The sequence below is a fragment of the Asterias amurensis genome, chromosome 9 (assembly GCF_032118995.1).
Source record: "Asterias amurensis chromosome 9, ASM3211899v1".
NCBI lineage: Eukaryota > Metazoa > Echinodermata > Asteroidea > Forcipulatida > Asteriidae > Asterias > Asterias amurensis.
This window is the reverse complement of record NC_092656.1, coordinates 15,728,899-15,751,139: the sequence shown is the minus strand read 5'-3', so window position 1 is coordinate 15,751,139 and position 22,241 is coordinate 15,728,899. Positions and strand designations below refer to the sequence as shown.

At 38.7% G+C, this 22,241-nt stretch overlaps 1 protein-coding gene across 1 annotated transcript in view; it reads right to left on the bottom strand.

The window, feature by feature from the left end:
- Positions 1-22,241, bottom strand: part of LOC139941511 (phosphatidylinositol 3-kinase catalytic subunit type 3-like) — a 249,235-nt gene that overhangs the window by 177,622 nt on the left and 49,372 nt on the right. The window contains exons 3-4 of the mRNA XM_071938045.1: positions 14,859-15,047; positions 5,782-5,839 (exon numbers count right to left, since the gene is read on the bottom strand). Of these exons, the coding sequence (XP_071794146.1) occupies positions 5,782-5,839; positions 14,859-15,047 (247 nt within the window). The remainder of the gene's footprint in view (positions 1-5,781; positions 5,840-14,858; positions 15,048-22,241) is intronic.

Genomic DNA, 22,241 nt, shown 5'->3' with positions numbered 1-22,241 from the left:
CATCCCTTTAAACAAAAACCCTAAACCTTCGTACTTGGTACGTGTACAAAGTAGTAAGTCCAGATTGCGGTTGGAAAAACAAGAAGAAACTAGACATAAGGTGTTTGAGAACAAACACAAAGCTGTTCCAAGTTCTTTAGCTTGGATGATTTGCTAAAATGACCCAGGAGAATATAACTGAAAAAAGGTTGAAAAAATGTTGTATGGTGTCTTGAGTTATAGGTCAACATGGGGTCACGGTAACCAAAGCCTAATCTCCAACGCCCAGGGAGTCTCTAACTGAAAAAAAAGTTTGAAAATCGGTTCTGTAGTTCTTGAGATATGGAAGAACAGGTCAACTCGAGGTCACGCTTTAAAAAAATTATTTTCCAACCCCTAATGTTTCTATAACTACGAAAAGTTTTAAAATCGGCCGTGTAGTTCTTGAGATATGATGCTGCAAAGATTTTCTAATAAAATATGCAAATGAGGGTCATGTGGTTAATTTAATAAAGAATTTTAATATTTTTCACAATTTACCCCTTGCACCCGCGTCCACGCGGGGACTGATGCCATGCTACCCATTATTTCTAGCAGAGTTGCCGCGCGAAGCGCTGCATCCCGGTAGTGTTTATTATATATTGTAAGTTGTCAATAGAGGGCGGTATAATAAGATGAGTGGTCTACTCTATATATATACAACATCTCCTTTTTACTAGTCAAACGTTCAGTTGAAATGTTTATCACAAAAGTTAATTAAAAAGTTGAATAAATGTTAACAACTAATATTTGACTCAGGATTGTTTGATTTGTTAGTTTCTTCAGTTCATGTCAGTAATTTTAGAGTCCAATCTGTCATGTGACATACTACTTAAGAATAAAATCCTTGTATGTAATTGGTTGGTGGTTTGATGTGGATTTCACTAACTCTTTAACCACCAAACTCTGCGCTTTCGATCACCATTTTCCGCTTACTGTGCAAGCGCGGAATACAAAGTGCGAGCTTGGAAGCACACAAACATAAGAAATCCCTGCTAAGCAGTCTATTTTGCTTGACGTACATGTAAGCGCAGAATTCACTGCTTCTGCTAAGCACTGAATCTTTGCTTCCAGAGCAGAGCATGACATTGGGCCCATTCGCACAGGATTTTTCATTATGCAAGTTCCCATCATGATAGGCCTGGGTGACTAGTGAAATTTACTACTCGACTAGCTGCACCTCAAACCCAACTACGACACTTGTTGAGATAAATTACGGATTGTCAAGATTTGTGCCGCAATGTGCTGCAAGCCAAACATTAATTATGTTGAGATTAGTAGTGAGCAACACAACTGTTTTACCAAACAGGTAGTCGGGACTATTTTTGTAGTCAACGTGTGGGCACGATTATAACGGAGTAGAGAAAAACAGTACGTAGTTGCGACTCAGAGACCCAGATTTAGACTATTGAGTCACACTAATTGCAAAAGTTTGTTTTATTGTTGATTCTTGTTTATTTGGTGGTTATTGATATCCAAAATCGGACAAAAGTTTCAAGCCAGAAGTGACCTAATTTGCATATTTAAAATAGGTGGTAATTAGCAATCTTTAAGGTCAATTATCTCTAAAAACCATTCATTTAATCGACAAGGTTTGTGTTAGAGGTGAATAGAAACCTGTCCTTGGGAATCTAAAAAACATATTTGTATACTCAATTGACCCTTTCCAAATAACTAGGTCAAACGTCAAGGGATCAAACATGCGTTTAAATGGTTTTCTCCACTCAAATGGACTGTACGTGGTACCATGACAGTGTAAAAAATAAATAATGAATTATTTGGGTTGAATGATTCCACCCTGTCCCAATTGACCATCATCTAGGTCATTTGGTACAGGGTGGAATCATTCAGCAAAATGTAAAAAGACCACTAAGTTGCGATGTGCCTAAACAGCACAGCTTGTTTCAAAGTGGTTTATCATCCGCATGTGCAGACTAGAGTGTATCAGAAAACTTGCCAAAGTACTTGCATTTTATGTTTGGTTTGTCATGGAACTCAGCAAGTTGTAAGAGAAAAGGCTTTCTGCCCTATGATGAAGCTCAGCTACGTAAGGATGTCAAGCAAACACCGGGGCGATAGCTTCTCTAATAACCTCCAAAGTAGTTTCTAAGTAAAGCAACATAACCATTGACGGCAGAGAGGACCTATGCTGGTAAATACGGACACCTATTATGCTCAGTGGCAAAGTGTGTGGTGGATGGTGCTCTACAAGATACAATTCTTGTGAAGAAGATGGCCACACAACAACAGTATAGTTAACAGTGCTCTAAGGAAGTTAAATGAGGCACCAACGAGGGAGGCACAAGTTGGGAGGAACAGGAGGGGGGGACACCTAAAAAGGTACCAGCTGGAGAGGCAACAACGAGGAGGCAACAACAACATGGAGGCAACAACAGGGAGGCAACAACAGGCGGGCAACAACAGGAGGGGCAACACCTGAGGGGGTACCGACTGGGAAGACAACATGGGGGAGGAAACCTAGGGAGGCAACATCAGGGGAGGCAACAACAAGGGGGCCAAAGCAGGGGAGGCAACAACAGGGTAGGCAACGGGAGGCAACAAAAGGGGAGACAATCAGGGGAGGCAAAAATAGGGGAGGCAATCAGAGGAGAACTGGGGAGGCACTGGAGGGAGAGGCAAACATTGGGGAGGCAACAACTTAGAACCAAACAACTGGGGAGGCAACAACCGAGTAGGCAACAACCGGGGGGGGGGGTCAACACAATAACGGCAGAGGCAACAACAGGGGAGGACTGCTACCAGAATAAAAGGGACAACAATCTAACTCTGGTTGATTTTTGAAACGCATGAAGTTGACACCTTGACCTTTGACCTAGCTGGTTAGAGAGGTCATTTGAGTGAATTTTATTTCATTGAATGTCATTGATAGAGGTCAATTGGTAAAAGGGGAATCATTCAACCCAAAGAATTCATTATTTATTTATTCCACTGTCATGGTACCACGTACAATGCATTTGAGTGGAAAAAAACAATTAAACGCATGTTTGACCCATTGACCTTTGACCTAGTTATTTGGAAAGGGTCAATCGAGTATACAAATATGTTTTGTAGATTCTCAAGGTCAGGTTTCTATTTACTTCTTACACAAACCTTGTCCATAAAATGAATAGTTTTAGAGATAATTGACCTTAAAGATTGCTAATTACCACCTAATTTAAATATGCAAATTAGGCCACTTCAGGCTTGAAACTCTTGTCCGATTTTTGGATATGTCATCAATAACCACCCAATAAACAAGAATCAACAATAAAACATCCAGTTATACTCAAATGAAGATTACGTGGTTAATTAATTGATATTTTTTTTTAAACTTTACATTTAGAGTAAAGCTTATGTTCTAAGCTTCAATTTGGTATAATAAACTCACTCTTTCGTATTATGATTTGGGAGATTAGTATGAGGGGCCGTTTATGACTAAATGAGCAAACACATATATATAAGAGCAAACCCATATATATAAGAGCAAAACCATATATATATAGGAGCAAAACTATATATAAAGGAGCAAAACCATATATATATATAGGAGCAAACTCATATATATACAATGTAGATGCACCCATATATATAAGACATGTGCACCCATATATATAAGACATAAAGTCTTAATACAAAGGACGTCAACAGCCGTCAAAGGTTAAAATCGGGAACGAAAATCATCGAGCCGTAAATTCAGCCTTTGTCTGACACTTGGTAATCATTGCGCACTTTCGCTGGGAATGGTAAAGGGAGAGGGGGACCGACACGTCGCGACGGAGTGACTGACGCTAGCACTCGTGCTAGCTGGAAATGGGCAGCCGATCCTCTCTTCAATACTATCTCCATGATACTATAGGGAAAAACAAATTAGGATAACAGGAATATTGTTCACAATCAAAAACTATAAATCAACTATCCAACCTTTTTACACCGTTTGTTCGAAATATTAAAAGTTTTGGTTTTAAGCTGTGAGGTAATCTTCAAATTTTCTGAAGCAGCACTTTAAAGGAAGAAGACAAGAGATAGTCTGCCATTTACTTTGCTAATGTATGGACGACATTGGAGCGACGTCATATGTTTTCATTACTTTCATTGGTTCTTATTCTTTATCTTATTCTTTATTTGGCCATTAAACAATTACAAATACAAGCAGACAGTAAGTACATGTACAAAAGTAAAGCAAGAAAAACAGTAAGGGCACAGGAAATTATAAAAAACAACCCTAATGTGATGGCCAGGATGGTATTTTATTGAATATTCAGAAGCTAGTATGCTGTGCAAAATAAATAAAAAATCTCATTCAATTATATTAAACAAATTAATTACAATTAAAGTCACGCCGTCGCGACGTGTCGGTCCCCCTCTCCCCTTTCCCATTCCCAGCGAAACGTGCGCAATGATTACCAAGTGCCAGACAAAGGCTGAATTTACGGCTCGGTGATTTGACGTCCTTTGTACATGTATGAGACTTTTATGTCTCATATATATGGGTGCACATGTCTTATATATATATATATGAAACTACGTCCAATATAGAGGGCGCTGTTAAATATATTTGTGTTTGTCATTTATATTTGAGGTTTTTGGTCCTTTATATACATGTATATTTGCCGTTGATCCTTTATATATTTTCAGTGGTATTCTGTATATTTGTTTTGATCATTATATATTTATTATTTTGGTCTTAAATATATTGGTTTGCTCTTATATATGGTTTTGCTCCTATATATACGGGTTTGCTCCTTTAAATATGGGTTTGCACCTATATATATGGGTTTGCTCTTATATGGGTTTGCTCTTATATAATGGTTTTGCTCCTATATATATGGGTTTGCTCATTTAGTCATAAACGGCCCCTCATAGATTAGGCTTAAGAAAAAACGTATACAAATGCAATGGGGTTTTAGGCGGAAACAAAGAAAAATAATAAAAACAATAAAAATCACGACGAAAACAAAACCTGTTCCGACGGTACATGTAGGTCCTGTGAAAATTTAGGCTCAATCGGTCATCGGAGTCTGGAGAAAGTAACGGGAAAACCCACCCTTGTTTCCGCCCCTTTCGCTGTGTCATGTGTTTAAAACAAATCCATGATTCTAAATATCGAGAATTGATATTGTTTTAATGTTTTCTTGAAAAGTAAAGCATTTCATGGAATAATATTTCAAGAGAAGTCTTTCACCACTACCTTCTGTAGTGTAAACCCTGTAAGTTATTTGTAAATCTGTGAACTTTTTGGTTGTTTTTCTGTACCGAAAGTGTCCAATGGCTTTAAAGGGGAGATTTTCGAAGGCATAATGTTCCCAAACCTGTATCATGCAAATGTGCGGGTTGGTGAATTTCAGAAACAGCAACAAAAAAATCCAGAATTATATGTGAGGCGTTCCGCCCAGAATACCTCATGTTTTTGTTCAGGTTCTCCCCATCTGGTTTCCAAAAAACAAAAGCACACTTTCCAACCTCATGTTAACTTGAAACTTCACTTATAACTACCAGTGTGCAGCATTAAAAGTTCAATATGAACTTATTCTTATTTTGCCATGAGAATCCTTTTAAGAAATCAAGACTAAATAAACCACCTTTGTACAAATGTTTGAAACATATTAACCAATTTCTAAACAATTTCAAGCATAAGGACAGGCTAGTTCATTAATAGTGAAGGTTCAGAAACACAAGGATGAATTTTTTTTTAGAAGTGCTTATACTACATGTACACCAGCATAAAGCATAAATACGAATCACTACTGTGGTCATTTAACTTACCTTTGCATTTCTGGGTAAATCACTGTATTTCACAGGAAGTGTAAGCCATTCATTCCAGCTATTTACAGAAAGTGAATAATAGAAATACATTAGTAATATTAAGGGAATAAAAGGGTAACGGCGAGTTCTTGAAACGCCGTTTAAAATTGCCATGGTCGTGGCGTGCAATATAAGCCCGAGCCGAAGACAAGGCCTTTATCGCATGGCAACGACCCTGCAAAGTTTTAAGCGCCAGTTTAAGAACGAGTAACTACTATTTAATTCTCATTCATAAATTCAGCAACTTTGTCAAACTTATCCGTTTTCCGACACCCTTGAGCTCTGTACATGTGTTGCAATTTTATGACTGAGACAGTTTTCGGATATTTTTGGTGCAATATGTTTCTCGTTTTCCTTTCACACACAGCGCGGCCAATCACCAACAGCACCCGCATTGCTTGTAACGAAAAACGCCTTGCACTAAGACCAGCACGTAGTATGCATCTAAATGTATCCGAAAACAACTGGTTATAAACAGCTCCAGCTGGTCATTATCAACCGTTAAATGATCCCCATGTGACACGCTCTCCATTAATATGAACAGCGAAACTGTCATACATTAGTATTTATGAATAGGCATTTATACCGCACTTTTCCAAAACATGATCAAAGCGCATAACAAAGAAAAGGATAAATTTAATCAAGCTAGAACAAAACATAAGTCTACTATGTAGTAAAGACATAGGTTTTAAGTATAACACCTCACAATGTTGAACTTGCTATACCCCATTTTGGGCTGAAATTACCAGAAAGCTTTGATTAAAATTTGAAATAGTTACTTTGGTACATATGTAGATCCAAGAAAGTAACAACCTTCTGACTAGGTAATGGCGGGCACCAATGAAACCTTGTTATTTCAGATTTCCTTTTCTGCAAGCCAATCTCCTAGACCTTATGGTATTTTGCCAAATATCACAACAGAATTGCTCCAGAAATAGCCTAGTACATGAGTAACCCTTTTTGCTTGTTGTTTCTCATATGGTGAGCACAGGACAATTACCTGCTGCTTGCTGATGCGCAGGTGTACAAGAAGGGCAGCAAATCATAAATAGCTAACTGCTAATTATTTTGAGTAATTACCAATAGTGTCCACTGCCTTTAAGTCATTGAAACGTTTTGTGTTAGGAGCAGAGACTTAATATCAAAATGAATGTTAAGGTCACCTGTTATTACAAGCGGAGTATGCTTCAAGGTAGATTCTTTAAGAAGGGGTGTGAACTCCTCCACAAAGTTGGCAAAAGGGTATTGGTGCCCAGGGGGTCTGTAGACAACAATAAGGTCCACACTTCTACCGGTAGAAGTTATGGTAGCAGCCATTGTTTCGAAAGATTGATAATCCGGTGAAGATTTGATATTGACATTTAGTTCATCACAAAATAAAATGCTGACTCGCCTCCTCGTTGGCCAGCTCTGGGCTGGTGTTTAAAGATGTAGCCAGTGGGGGTCAGATCAGCAATTACTGCGTCATCCACTGGGGTCAGCCATGTAACATAGTCCTGAAATTCAGTGGATTTGTTCTGGAGTGAATGTGATTTATCGTGGAGAGCAGTAACTGGTTATTATTCAGTTCTGGCATAGAATGAATACTGGTTCGATGGCTTAGATTCTTTTTCATAGCAATTTCCTCCTGTTTTTTAGGGGATCTTCGCCCGCGATGTTTCTTTCTATTCTTTGAAATACCAAGAGATAACATTCAATCCCGTACATCCTTCTCCAGTCTGTGGGTACGTGTATGTAAATTGGATGGATTAAGGATATGGAGAAAACTTTGCCCTTAAGTAACCAGTTATGATTCAGTTTCATTAAAATGTTGCCAGGACTGTCAGGTTCATGCAAATTGGACCAGGGTTGGGACAAATGTCTCCCAATCTTAAAAGCAACAGGTTAAAGGTAGCGGTCGAGATGGCGTAATAACACACAGGGCTGCCATAGCAATACTTCATTGTTGCTAGTGTACATAACTTGCTCCATTGTTAAACCATAGCTGTATTGTCAAGGCAACAGTAGCTATAGAGTTGTGTACAGGGTTGAATAAGCAAGCTGTAATGGTGCCGGAGTGTGGCAGAGATGGCGTATAGTTCCATTAGCAAAAGTCAAAAAGTTATATTACCTCCTCTATAATTCTGTCAAAGTCCATTTAAAGCCTTTAAACTTGTCGTACTGGTTACACAGGAGTTATAAAACAGATGATCGAACTCATACTATGCTTATTAATGATGAATGCAGCAATGACACCATAATAAACGAGAGCGGTGTGAGAGGACAACACGGAGGTGCACACTCCATTCGTGCTGTATAAGCTAAAGACTTCAAACAGTGATTATCAAAATGAACTCAATCTTTAGCAGACAAGGCACCCCGGAAGATAAGGCGCAATGAAAAATTTGGGGTCTTAAAATGCATATAAGGCACGCCTTATCCACAGGAAATTACGGTAAATAGTAAATTTATGTATACATGTACATGTAGCTGCATTTTCTGTTAAGATATCAAAAGAAAATCAAAGGTTTGAAACGTTTTTTGACCCAAGCAGTCAAATAATTAGTCAATATATCTGGACTTTGAATTTGACTGTTTTAGCTCACAAAATTTGAGATTTTGATGAATGAGCTTTCTAGTGGTAATTCTTCAATAAAGTAAAGAGGAATATAAATGATCTGTGAATCATGTTTCCTGAATAACTGCTTATTGAATATATTAATTTCCAGACCGATATCTGAAGAGCCAAGAGGGCTGTTTTCCTTTAAACCGATATGATATGAATGAGATCCGAAGTAAAGAGATTGTTGAGATTGTTGAGACGTGGAAAAAAAAAAGTGTTACATGTATGTTAAACAAAAAGAAAAGAGAATATACACGTACGCAACCACCAAATGCTGGCGTTATTCTAATGTTTTTAAAATAAATTTGTAGAAAATATTCAAATGCACAAATCTTTGAGATTACTTTGGCAGTTCATTTGGGTTTTTTCATGTGTAGGAGCATAGCAAAGGAGCATGAAAGTGCACTTTTATTTCCCCCATACACTAAAGGCACTGGACACTATTGGTAATTGTTAAAGACCAGTCTTCTCCCTTGGTGTATCTCAGCATATGCACAAAATAACAAACCTGTGAAAATTTGAGCTCAATCAGTCGTCGAAGTTGCGAGATAATAAAAGAAGAAAAAACACTGTTGTCGCAATAAGTTGTGTGCTTTCAGATGCTTGATTTAGGGACCTCAAAATCTTACTCAGAGGTCTCCAAATCAAACTCGTTGAAAATTACTTCTTTCTCAGAAACTACGTTACTTCAGAGGGAGCCGTTTCTCACAATGTTTTATACTATCAACAGCTCTCCATTGATCACTAACAAGCAAGTTTTTATCCTACTAATTATTTTGAGTAATTATCAATAGTGTCCAGTGCCTTTAATCAGAGATGCAACCAGGTGTTGAAAAATAAATCTGAAAAATTTTGTGGTGACGTTTTGGACACTTAACGCAGTAAACCACCCCAACCTCGCAGCCAGAAATAGGGACAAACCTGGACTGATTTGTTGCGGTCGCCGGAGGTGAACATACGGAATCTGTATGTTTTACTAGTTTGGGGGTCAAACAAACTTTGGTTTGCACACAAAAAAAGTTTAACTAGCCCAATAGTAAAATTAATGCAAAAAAAATTCAATGCAAAAAAAATTGGGGGGGACGATCTAACCCGCTAATTTCCACCCTTAAGAGTCAGTTCAGGTAAATAATTGACATAGTTGCTCACGGTCAAAAAATGATTTTTTTTTATACTTTGTGGGTGGAAGTGCCTTGGGGTGCAAGTAAACAAAATTGCATTTTCAATTCCATATATAGCCCGTTGCCATGGTTACGGCTCATTTTGTTTTTTGGCCATTTTAGGCCGATTTTGGGGTCTGAAAAACTGGATTTTAGCTCATATTTACAACTCCACCCCACCAAAATGCAAAATTATTTCAAAAAACCTTTTATATCACTACAAAGTATCATCCTTGGCCTTCCTTGAGAAAAAAAAATATTGCTTTAAATATCACCCTTGTGCTATTTTTGCATCATGCATTACAGTATGTTTTTAGAACTTGCAAAATCGACATTTTTACCCTATTTTTGGACCCCAAAATGTCAACTTGCCAGGGGTCTCAGAAAATTCTCCTTTCGGCTGTGATTAGGGCAAACATTGGTCTTTCCATATCTGGTGTCAAAAACTTGGGCAATTGTATCCTGTTGTGACAGTACTGCCTCAAAACTATACTTTTTTCCCAAAAACGTGAAAAATGCCTTTTTAAGGGTCTTTTCACATAGTATCGATAAACGTGTCCACGGTAAAAAATAAGGAACATTTTTCTTATACTTTGTGGATGGTAGGGACCTGGGGTCCAAATAAACAGCGTTTACATTTCAAATCATAATATAACACGTTGCCATGGTAACAGTTTATTTGTTTTTAGGCCACTTTAGGCCGATTTGGGGGTCTGAAAAACTGTGTTTTAGTTAATATTTACAACTCCACCCCACCCCACCAAAAAACAAGCATATTTATGAAACCTTTTCCATCACTATAAATTATCATCCTTGGCTTTACTTGAGACAAAAAACTATTGCTATAAATTTCACCCTTGTGGTGTTTAAGATCGTGCATTAGAGTATGTTTTTAGAACTTGCAAAATCAACATTTTTACCATATTTTTTGCACTCAAAATTTCATTTTTGCAGGGGTCTCAGAATATTTTCGCTTCGGTTTTGATCAGGGCCAAAACTTGTCTTTTTATTTCTTTTAAGAAAAACCCGGGCAATTGCATCCTGATGCAACAGAACTGTTTCAAAAATAAACCCTTTTCCCCGAAAACATAGAGAAATGCATTTTGAAATATTTGCTTCATTTTGAATTTATAACATTAAGAAGTTAGTAATAATTCCATCAATCTGGCAGCTTTTCATAAGCACTCTGTAGGCTTAGTGCATTACCAAACATTGATCAGGACTTGTTAATGACCTAAATCTTAGAATTTGCCCCGGCCCCACCCCGGCCCCGGCCCAATCATATTTCTTGACATTGCATAAAAAAATAAAAAAGTTTTGTGAACAGCGCCTCTTTTTTGAAAGTCACATTTTGTAATTTTCCTTGCACATCAAGAAAGTTTGTACTGTCTTAATTTATTATTGGTCGTCAGAATATTTCCCTTTTGGTTGTGATTGGGCTATCATTATGGTTTGCATGTCTGTTGGGGAGAAACACTTTGGTTTATTGTATTCTATTGTGACACTTCTGCCTCAAACATGGTAATTTTTCCAAAAACAATAAAAATGCATTTTGAAGTTATCCCTTAGTTTGAATTGATAAAAAACAAAAACGAGCATGCTTGTTTAAAAAATATGGCACTGTTTCCATGGTCTTTAAGTAACATATAAAAAGTTTATAACCATGCTTTGCCACTGAGAGTTCTTGATTTGTCATGACTACTTTACCTAGTTGTACAGGTATGATTCACATTGCAAGAAGAGAAGTAGTGCGATGAGCATTCTTTACTATTCTTGTGTATACATTTGTACATGGCCTTTTAACAGTCTTCTTGGTTCCCTGCTCGCTACCAATCTAAACATTTTCATCCCTATCAGAACAAAGAGGCTCTAAAAGTGAGCAAGTACTGTGTCCAAATTCACCTGCTTTGGCCTTCTGTAAGCAGTTCCCCCAACCATGGTGGGGTTCCTTTAAGTTGTACTGTTGCAAACAATAAAAGAGTTCAGCAGGTAATGTTTGACAATGTTTTTTGTTGATCGTTCTCAGAGACATATATGCTAATTATGAACTAGTAAGATAGTGAATGGAAAAAAATAATCAAACTAGCCCGAATAAACTTTTGTCACTGCAAATGCATCTTACTTATTTATGTTGAGCAGGTGCAAGTATTTACAACTTCTATCCGTGTTGTTTCATTAAAGGAACACACGTTGCCTTGGATCGGTCGAGTTGGTCTTTGAAAAGTGTTTGTAAACGTTTATTACAAAATGCATATGATTAGAAAGATATTTTAAAAGTAGAATATAATGATCCAGACAAGTATCACTCAAAAACATCTTTCTAGCCATGCATTTTATAACAGCGATTACAAACGCATTTCAAAGACCAACTTGACCGATCCCTGGCAACGTGTTCCTTTTAAATGATCTCTTACGCTCGTCATGCAAATCGTTAGTATCATTGTTTTTAATAAGATCTTGGCAAATTTTTCCAACACTTTTAAGCAGGCTTTTTAATTTCCCACATTTGTGTTGGACATGATTGGATGCTCCAAACCATCTGCCTCAAGCACAGAAACTACATTGTTTATGATCTCTATCTCTATGAAAAGTTTTACATTTGGTAGCAGGCAGGGACCAAGGAGAGTAGGCCCTGTATTAAAGACAACCTGTAAAAAATGCTCATCGCACTCTACTTGCAATGGGAATCATACCTGTACAATAGGTAAAGTAGCCAAATCAAGAACTCTCAGTTTCAAAGCATTGGTTATGGTTTGGTTGGATACCATTATATACAAACTTTGTATTCATTACTCAAAGGGCATGGAAACAGTGCCAGATTTTTAACAAGCATGCATTGCTTTTGGAAAAATTACTATACTTAAGGCATGATCAGTCACAACAGGATACAATAAACACAGTGTTTCTACCCAGAAGACATGAAAACACCAATAACAACCGAAAGGGAACACTTTCAAAAAAAGAGGCGCTATTCACAGAACATTGTTTTATGCAATGTCAAGAAATATGATTGGGGCTGGGCCTGGCAAGATCTAAAATTAAGTTCATCAATCGTTCCTGATCAATGTTGGGTAATCCACTAAGCCTATAGAGTGCTTAGGAAAAGCTGCAAGATTGATATAATTATTACTTTTTAATGTTCGAAATTCAGTATGAAGAAAAAGAAAATTCAAAGTGTATTTTTCTGTTTGGGGAAAAAAAGCTATTTTTGAGACAGTACTGTTAACATCAGGATACACTTGCCCAAGTTTTTCTACCAGAAAAAAAGACAAATTTTGGACCTGATCAAAACCGAAAGGAAAATACTCTGAGACCCCTGAAAAAATGACATTTTGAGGGCCAAAATAAGGTAAAAATGTTGATTTTGCAAGTTCTAAAAACATATTCTAATGCATGTTCTAAAAATAGCACAAGGGTGAATTTTATAGCAATATTTTCTTGTCCCAAGTAAAGCCAAGGATGATACTTTGTAGTGATGGAAAAGGTTTTATGGAATATTTTTGATTTTGGTGGGGTGGAGTTGTAAATATTAACTAAAAAACAGTTTTTTTAGACCCCCAAATCGGCCTAAAGTGGCCTAAAAACAAATAAACTGTTACCATGGCAACGTGTTATATTATGATTTGATATGTAAATGCTGTTTATCTGGACCCCAGGTCCCTACCATCCACAAAGTATAACAAAAATGTTCCTTATTTTTTACCGTGGACACGTATGTCGATATATGTGAAAAGACCCTTAAAAAGGCATTTTTCACGTTTTGGGGAAAAAAGTATAGTTTTGAGGCAGTACTGTCACAACAGGATACAATTGCCCAAGTTTTTGACACCAGATATGGAAAGACCAATGTTTGCCCTAATCACAGCCGAAAGGAGAATTTTCTGAGACCCCTGGCAAGTTGACTTTTTGGGGTCCAAAAATAGGGTAAAAATGTCGATTTTGCAAGTTCTAAAAACATACTGTAATGCATGATGCAAAAATAGCACAAGGGTGATATTTAAAGCAATAATTTTTTTTCTCAAGGAAGGCCAAGGATGATACTTTGTAGTGATATAAAAGGTTTTTTGAAAAATCTTTGCATTTTGGTGGGGTGGAGTTGTAAATATGAGCTAAAAACCAGTTTTTCAGGCCTCAAAATCGGCCTAAAATGGCCAAAAAACAAAATGAGCTGTAACCATGGCAACGGGCTATATATGGAATTAAAAATGCAATTTTGTTTACTTGCACCCCAAGGCCCTTCCACCCACAAAGTATAAAAAAAAATCATTTTTTGACCGTGAGCAAGTATGTCAATTATTTACCTGAACTGACTCTTAATAACACTTTTTTCGTCAACAGCCATTTTCATGGGTTTATGATTTGAAGATCGGTTGTATAAAAAACTTATTTTTCAAAAAAAATGTTCGGTCAGCAACGCACACTTGGAAATAGCGCGGAAGTAGAAATACATGTACAGATGTTATGTAGGCTGGTAGGGTCCTACCTAAATACTTCCTTGCCGTTAACTCGTCAACTCGCCGTCAACTCCTCCAATTTGTTTTTAAAATCCACAAAAGAGGCATAGAACTGTAATGTATTAGTTTAAGGAGAAGTTTCACAAGGTTAAGGTAACATTTCGGTATAAAAATTTAAGGTTTTTTTTTCTTGTAAAAAAAATTTTCTCTCAGCAGAGCAGTCGGCCACCATCTTGCATTTTCACAGGTTTGTACAACACGACAACAGAGGGCGCTTTCCTGCATTTGGAATAGTCTTGACCTAAGTCGTCAATGATCGGTACTGCATGGTGTATAATGTACTGTGCTACGTGTAAATTGATCGGTGCCGTCTTGGGTCAAGACTAAAACTTATCCATGCCTGCCATATCTGCTTGGTTGAGAGTTGACGGCGAATTGACTGACACAAGCGAGTTGATGGCAAGTTGACGGCAATTAGTAAGACCGGGTGCATGCGTTGTGATTCGCGCGCTATCGCTGACAATACCAGACGGGATTGTGTTAGTTTCTCCATGGTTTTAACAGAGATTTTCGAGTTTTTTGAATTTAAAAATAGCGAATTTGGAAGCATAAGTCGGGAAATATCTGACATTTTTTATCCGATTTATACATTTTAGATTTTGAACAAAAATAAGAAAAGTTGGTTTTCCGATTTAAATCCGAAAAGTTGCATCTCTGTTTAATGCAATAAAAAAAAAACCTTTCGCTCCCCACAACAAAACCTAACGCTCCCCAATACAAACACTTCAATTTCAAACAATATAAAAGCATACATGTACTTACTTCCATCTTGAGTTAAAGGATTTGTATGAAGTACAGGATGGTAGTGTCAAAGGAATTCCATCAGAAAAGATCTGGCAAGTCACATACAGATCAGAGCACTTATTCTCATACAACCCAGAAAAACGCAGATGGGGTTCCTGAAGCAGTATCTTATGTGACAGTTTCCTTCTCTTGCCTTCGACTGTTCCACTAAACAAAACAAAAAACATAGTTTGGCTTAGAAATTCACATATTTTATGCAGACTTGTCAAATGACGATGTGACAACTTTAACTGTTTTATATACATCAACAAAATCATGAGTCTAGCAGTATTAGTTCCCCAGCGACTTGGAAATTAAAACTTAGGATGGTGCCCTACTAACGAACATTGCATACAACATGTACAACGCATCTACCTAGCTACAGGCGGTCACAATGGCCCTAGTTGAGCAAAATCTTTAAAGTCAGGCATTTTCATTTAAAAAAATAGTGCAGTGTGCCATTGACAGGGCAAACTGTTATTTGCTTTCTTAAACTTTAAATGTGCGCAAATAATGTACTCCTTTTCTCTACATGTACAAATGTAGGCCTACGGAGTGAGTTACATGTACAAGTAGTTGCGTTGAAGGACTTTTGAGAACAAAACTACGGATGTGTTCTTGCAGGATTTCGTTGGGACAGGATATATTTTCTTAATTTTTGCCCTCGAAGGGATTTTCCAGTTTTTTAATGGTCACAAACTGTTTTTGAATCATAAATGAGGTCCAAGACCAAGTGACATTCAAGACCAAAAGCAGAAACCAATCTCAACGCGTCTTGGGTGCATGGAATTGTCACCAAAGTGTGACGAGTCCTGGTCGCATGCTACTACCCCCAAATGGTACCATTGTGAGGCAGAAATGATCGCACCTGTGTGACATGAGGGGATTAGTGTTATGCATATTGTCATAAACATACTACAAAAGTCAGAGGTCATATGAATCACGCTTCTATCTTGTCAACAAAACTCCTGTGTGATCAACTCTTTTTTGGTTCATTCCATAAAACTACATCAGTCAGGGATTCACCACAACTGAAACTTTCTTTCCGTCTCTGGACCACATTCCTCAGGCCAACCAAATTGATAATTTATGTTCTGGCTTTGCAGATCATTCCATGAGCAATGGGGCAAAGTCTGATGTGCTTAATTTTTGTCACTGTAGACTTGTGAGGTGTAGGCTGCTGACATTGGCAACATTGAAAGTCACTGTCCTCATCAAAATGCAACTCAAGTTGTCATCCTTGATGTTCTTGAAAGATGACCAAGAGTAGCAAGGGCAGAAATAAATTTAGTTTAGGCTGCAATAACTCATTGTACCCTAAAGCCTGGTTCATACTTCCTGCAAATGCGCACGCATTACGAATGTTGACACATCAAATTCGCAACAAAATTCACAGTGAGTTGAGTTGAGCTCGAATCTCTTAAGAATATCGCAGAACATAAAATTCACGTCAAATTCTTATCGCATCCGCATTCGCAAGTATGAACCACAATGGCTCCCCATTGCAAATAGGATGAAAATCTGCCTACTTGAGTTTAGAGTTCTGCATAGACAAGCCCCACAGTATCTTTTTGAAATCATCTCCACCAAGGAAAGCAGCCATGCTTACAGTTTGCTTGATCTCACTTGCTGGTAGAACCTAAATCAAACAATTTGTTACGGAGACCATGCTTTCACCAAAGCTGCTCCTGTCCTATGGAATAAGCTCAAATTAACATCACTCATCAACTTCAAGAGGGAACTAAAAACACACTTGTTCACTTACAATACAACACAACACAATAATCTTTATTAGATCCCAAAAAAGGGCAATTCAAATGCTCGCATACAGTAAAAACATTGACACATTAAAAACATTGAAAAACAGACAATGGCTATATAAAATTAGAAAAAAGCGATAAGAAAAATACTGGAGACTGGGCAATAAATTTAAAATTTATAACAACGTTTGAAATTGAGATTGTGGTGTGTTATTGTATGAGGGATAAAGGAGGGTGGGTAGCTGTTTGTCACAGAATATGGCACTCGCATACCACCAGACCTAGAGATCTTCCGGCTGGCAAGCACATCATGAAGCGGATTGTTAGCATCATTAGGTAGCACATGTAGTTAGTTCGCCAGCCAGCAGATCCTCATATGCTGTGTCAATAAGCGGCCACGATTCCACAAGAATCCTTCCTGCTGCTTCAATAATTCTATTTATGCGATCCTTTGCAATCCCACATACATATCCCCCCAACAGATCAAATAGTAGGCCCAATACTAGCAACCGGTGTCGTAAAAAGTAGCTAAAATTTTACAATATCAATATAAACCACAAGGGGCGTAAATCCGGAGGTCGTTGGTTCGAATCCCACTCTAGTCAATTCTTTGTTCAACCCCAAAAAATAAAATTTTACACATGAAACAAATTTAATTTTCTAAGACAAAACATTCGATAGATCTTTTTTTTTTTTTCACAATGGATTCTACATGCTCATGCCAACACAGATCATTGTCAAATACGACACCCATGTCAATTCCTACCTTCAGCTCCACTGAGTTTCTGCAGGTCTATGTTTTCTTCCTTGTAGCCCTTAACCTAGAGTGGCTTTTAGCCTTGTTTTGGGCGACTCGCAGATATATATTTTCTTTTAACCCCAGATATTTATAACAAGTTGTACGTTCCACCTCCCTAACTTTCAAGATCACAGGCTCTGGTTGACGGCGTGATTTCCTTTAGTCAATAATGTAGTAGTACAGGTGTAATAGGCATCCGTCCGTCAATACTAACAATGGACTGCGCCCGGGGGGTTGTCCTCTCTCTTGCAGCTGCGGCTGTGGCTGAGAAGTCCGATTCTTGCATGGTAGTCTCTGCCACAGTTGTTGCAGACATACGTGGATGGGGCTGACACAGGGGTTGGGGCTGCTACATTGTACTTTGCAATTTCCTCCTCTGCCTCTTCTCCTGCAGCAAGGAAGTGCGCCTCTCTTCAGCGTGGTGGACCCCTGTGGCAACTGTCTGCCTCCAGGCGCTGCGTTAACTGGCTCCATCTCCGCTGCATTTGCCTCAAACCAGTCTACGTTCTTCCTCACTTTCTTGCCGTATGCTGCGAGGGCTTCGTTGTAAATGGTGTTACGCAGGCAGATCCACTTGTACGCAGCACTTTGCTGATTGGAAGAGGAGAGTGCTTGATCAAGAGGTGAGGAAGAGCTTGGTGATATTTGGGTCTTTGGAGCGGCTGGCATTGATCCAAGGCCGTGCCTTCGGCTTGGCATGGTGGATCTGCCTCGGCTGTAGCTTGACCTTACTGAAGACGAGGGAGTGATCCATGTCACAGTCTGCACTGTGAAAGGTGCGGGTAAAGCGGATGGAGTTGAGTGCCTCTCGTCTAGTAATGATGAGATCAAGCAGGTGCCAGCGCTCAGATCTTGGATGTCTCCAGGAGACCCTGTGCAAGTGGCTTGGTCTGGAAATAGGTGTTGGTAATGCAGAGCCGATGATAGCAGCACAACTCTAGCAGTCTCTGCCCATTTTCATTCATGCTCCCCACTCCAAAGTGTCCAAGGCAGTCTGGCCAGGATTCATGGTCGACACCAAGTCGTGTCTCCTGCAGAGCAGCAATGTCAACATTGAGTCGGTCGAGCTCATGTCGATAATGGCGGTCTTGCGAGAGTCGTTGCTTTGGTCAAGGCTGTCTGAGAGTCCTGGTTCTTACATTGCCATCTCCATTTTCAGTTTTCCTTTTTTGCTTGGTGCGGTGTTAACGTCCGCTTGTCGTGCTTTACACTAAGCCCCAAGCACCCATTGAGGCAGACGGACGTTGGCGGGTCGAACCTTACTGGCCGGGGGCTACCCGGCTTAAGGCGGGCGGTAGCCGACCACTGGAACACGATGGTTCCTCCCACCGTCGAAGCTGGCTTGGGCGCCCCGTTAAAAAAAATTCCTTTGCCAATTTGGATGGGACTTATAACCCGTAACTGCCAGCTACCGTGTCGTGTCCTCACTCCAGGGTGAGGCTGGAGTGACCTCTCCAGGGCGCAAGCCTGGGCATGAAGTATGGAGATCCTGGGTTGCCCAGGCATCAGAATCCCCCTCTCGGCCTTGCTGATGGAATCCAAAGGAATGCGAAGCATGACGTTTGGTATCAGCTTGGCAGCAGGAGCTGCCAAAACAGTGTTTGCAAGGCACCGTTCTGCCTTCGGGGCTCCACTCCTGATTTGGAAGGTTTACTCCCTTACACGTGGCCGTTGGGCCAGTTGTTGACCTCATCCGCCCTGGCCGATAGCTGTCTGGTGTTGCTCATCCGCCCAGTGATGCAGTGTAGACACCACACTTGGGTTTAAAATCAGAGTTTTCCTTCTCCTAGATGAACTGCCTTCCATGGCTTATGAGCCCCATCTACCCAGGTTTGAAATCAGAGTTTTCCTTCTCCTAGATGGGCATCCTTACATGGCTGACGAGTCCCATCTACTAGTCAATAATAATAATAATAATAATAATATTAAAATTTATATTGCGCCCCTTACATACAAAATGATCAGAGGCGCAGAACACATGTTAAAAAGCACAGAGTGGAATAAAAAGACAACGAAAAAAGACTGGTCAACAGGCCAGTGCCCAAACAAAAGTATGGAGATACGTCTGTCCCGCCAACAGAGAACTAATTAGTGACTTAATACATAGGCCTATCTCTGCTGGCATCGGTAATGTTTTGACCTTTTCAGGAGACAGACGCCTCTTACCCTATCTATGCTAAAATTCTAAACTAACTGGCAAGGTGACCATAGAGTGGTTTTAAAAAGATATGTTTTTATATTACATTTAAAAGAGATGAGTTTCTGTTCGCTACGCATGTGAAGCGGTAGCGCATTTCAAAGCTTAGGGGCTGCCACAAAAAAGCCCTATCACCAAATATAGTCAACATTTTACCAGAAGGATACTCCAACAAAATACCATTATTCCCTGAAGATACTTTCCAGATGGAAACAAAATCCTGTATGTACTTTGGAGAAAGACCATGAAGAGCTTTAAATGTCACTAACAGGATTTTAAAATGAATCCTGTACGAAACAGGCAACCAATGTAATTGATGAAGTATACATGTAGATGTGATGTGATTAAATCGATGTGTAACCATTTCTTTAGCTTTAGAAACATTTAGTTGGAGATAATTTAAATCACAGTATTTGACAAATCGTTGAAGTTAATCTTTACACAAAGGATATTATCCTTACTAATCAGACCAATCATTGCAGTGTCATCTGCAAATTTAATTAAAGGACATGACATTTCAGAAGACCTACAGTCTGATGTATATCATGAAAATAAGAATGGAGCCAGAACCGTACCTTGTGGAGCACCAGTATTTGAATAAATCAAACTAGATTGTGTGCCAGCAGCATTAATTTCAACATACTGAGAACGATTTGTCAAGTAATTTAAAATCCAGGACAATAGAGACTTGGGTAAATCACAGAGGTCAAGTACTGTAGTTTCTGAATTAGTACATGAAGCTGAATATTGTTAAATGCTGACGAGAAATTTAAAAAACAACACTCTTGCTGAACTACATGTATAAGAGCAAACCTGTTCTAAGTGAGTATATAATTTTATCTAACACTTTTAAAATAGCATCACTAAAACTACGATTTTTCTGATAGGCAAACTGCATTGGGTCAAACATTCTTTAACAGTCTTTCACACAATTTCATTGATATGGCTGTTAAAGCCACTGGCCGGAGATCATTCATGCATGTAACACTAGAATGCTTAGGAATAGGAATAATACATGAGCATTTCCAAACTTGTGGAATAGATCGGGTCTAAAAGATAAGTTAAAAATAAAGGTAAAATTATAGAAAGCCTACTCGAACATGATTGTAAAACCTTTGCAGAAATTCCATCCAGTCCAGCTGCCTTAGCTGTATTCATTTTTTTAAACTGACGACAAACTTCTTGTTAAGAAACACTTTGCTTATAGAGATCTAAATCTTGTTGAAGTACATCGTGAAGGTTATCAACTTCATTATAAAAATCATATTTATCAAAACAGTTATAAAACTCATTCACCTTATTAGCATGCTCAACTGATGTGTCTGGTAATTGACTACTTTTTCCCGATTTATTTGAATAGCCACTCATGAGTCTCATTCCCTCCCAAACCTTTTTCATATTGTTCTGAGTCAGAGTCTTTTCAAAGTTGTTCTTGTATTTAACTTTCTTAGTTTTGATGACAAGCTTCAGCTCCTTTTGAATTCTGTTAAGTTGCATCTTGTCACCTTGTCCATAGATCTGCTTCTTCCTGTTAATCAAATCTTTAACTTCTTTCGTCACCCAGGGTTTGTTATTGGGGTAGATTTTGACCTCCTTCGGGGAAATTGCATTTGATGTACAAAAGTAATGTAGCTGCTAACTGCGTCTACAAGATCATCTAAATCAGGGTTAGTTTAAATCAATTCATTCCAGTTAGAGCACTATAACGATGCTTGTAATTCTCTCAAGGAATCTGTATTCCATTGTTGAACTGACACGATGTTTGGTTTCTGATGTTGCACTAATGGTCGATACTTTGGTAACAAAGACACTAAATTGTGGTCTGCTTGACCCAGCTGAGAGAGAGGGGAGGCAGGCTCCTTTGATGTTGGAGTAAAATAAATCCAGGGCTGCTGTAACACATGTAGGGCAGTCGACATATTGGTGGTATTGAACACTGCTTTTCTTTAAAGAGGAATGATTAAAATCCCCATTAATGATAACCATGGCATCTGGGTTAGCCTCGTTTCAATATCATGAATAGCTGAACACAATTCATCAGTTCCTTGCTTGGCAACCGACCAGTTAGGAATGTACATGTATATCTGTTGAACATGAGAATATTCCCAGGGTAGAGATAATTAATATAATTAATATGGGCGTAAACTGACAGTCAAAAATTCAAAGTTTGGAGAACATGCATGGCATTTAATCACTGCATTGTTTGGATAACACCATTTCTCATTAACGTATAGACAAACTCCACCACCACAAGCTTTGTCCGTGTCGCTCAAGTTGCTCGTAACAATTTAAACCCATCTATTGCCACATGTTCATCAGGGTCATCACGGTCCTTCACCATATTTCAGTGAATGACATACGGGAAATGTTTCTGTAATCATGTAGATACCAGGTATTTGCTTGAAGTTCATCAACTTTATTTCTCAATGATTGTACATTGCCCATTATAACTGAGGGTAAATATGGTCTCATCCTCAGTTTACGTAAAAGTTTCTTTACTCCACCAGCTTTGCCTCGTTTACGACGTCGCATATCTTTTGGCAAGTCCAGAATCAACAGCCAGCGGTGTCATGCAAATGTCGGGTGTCCATAGCGTGCAGCTCTGC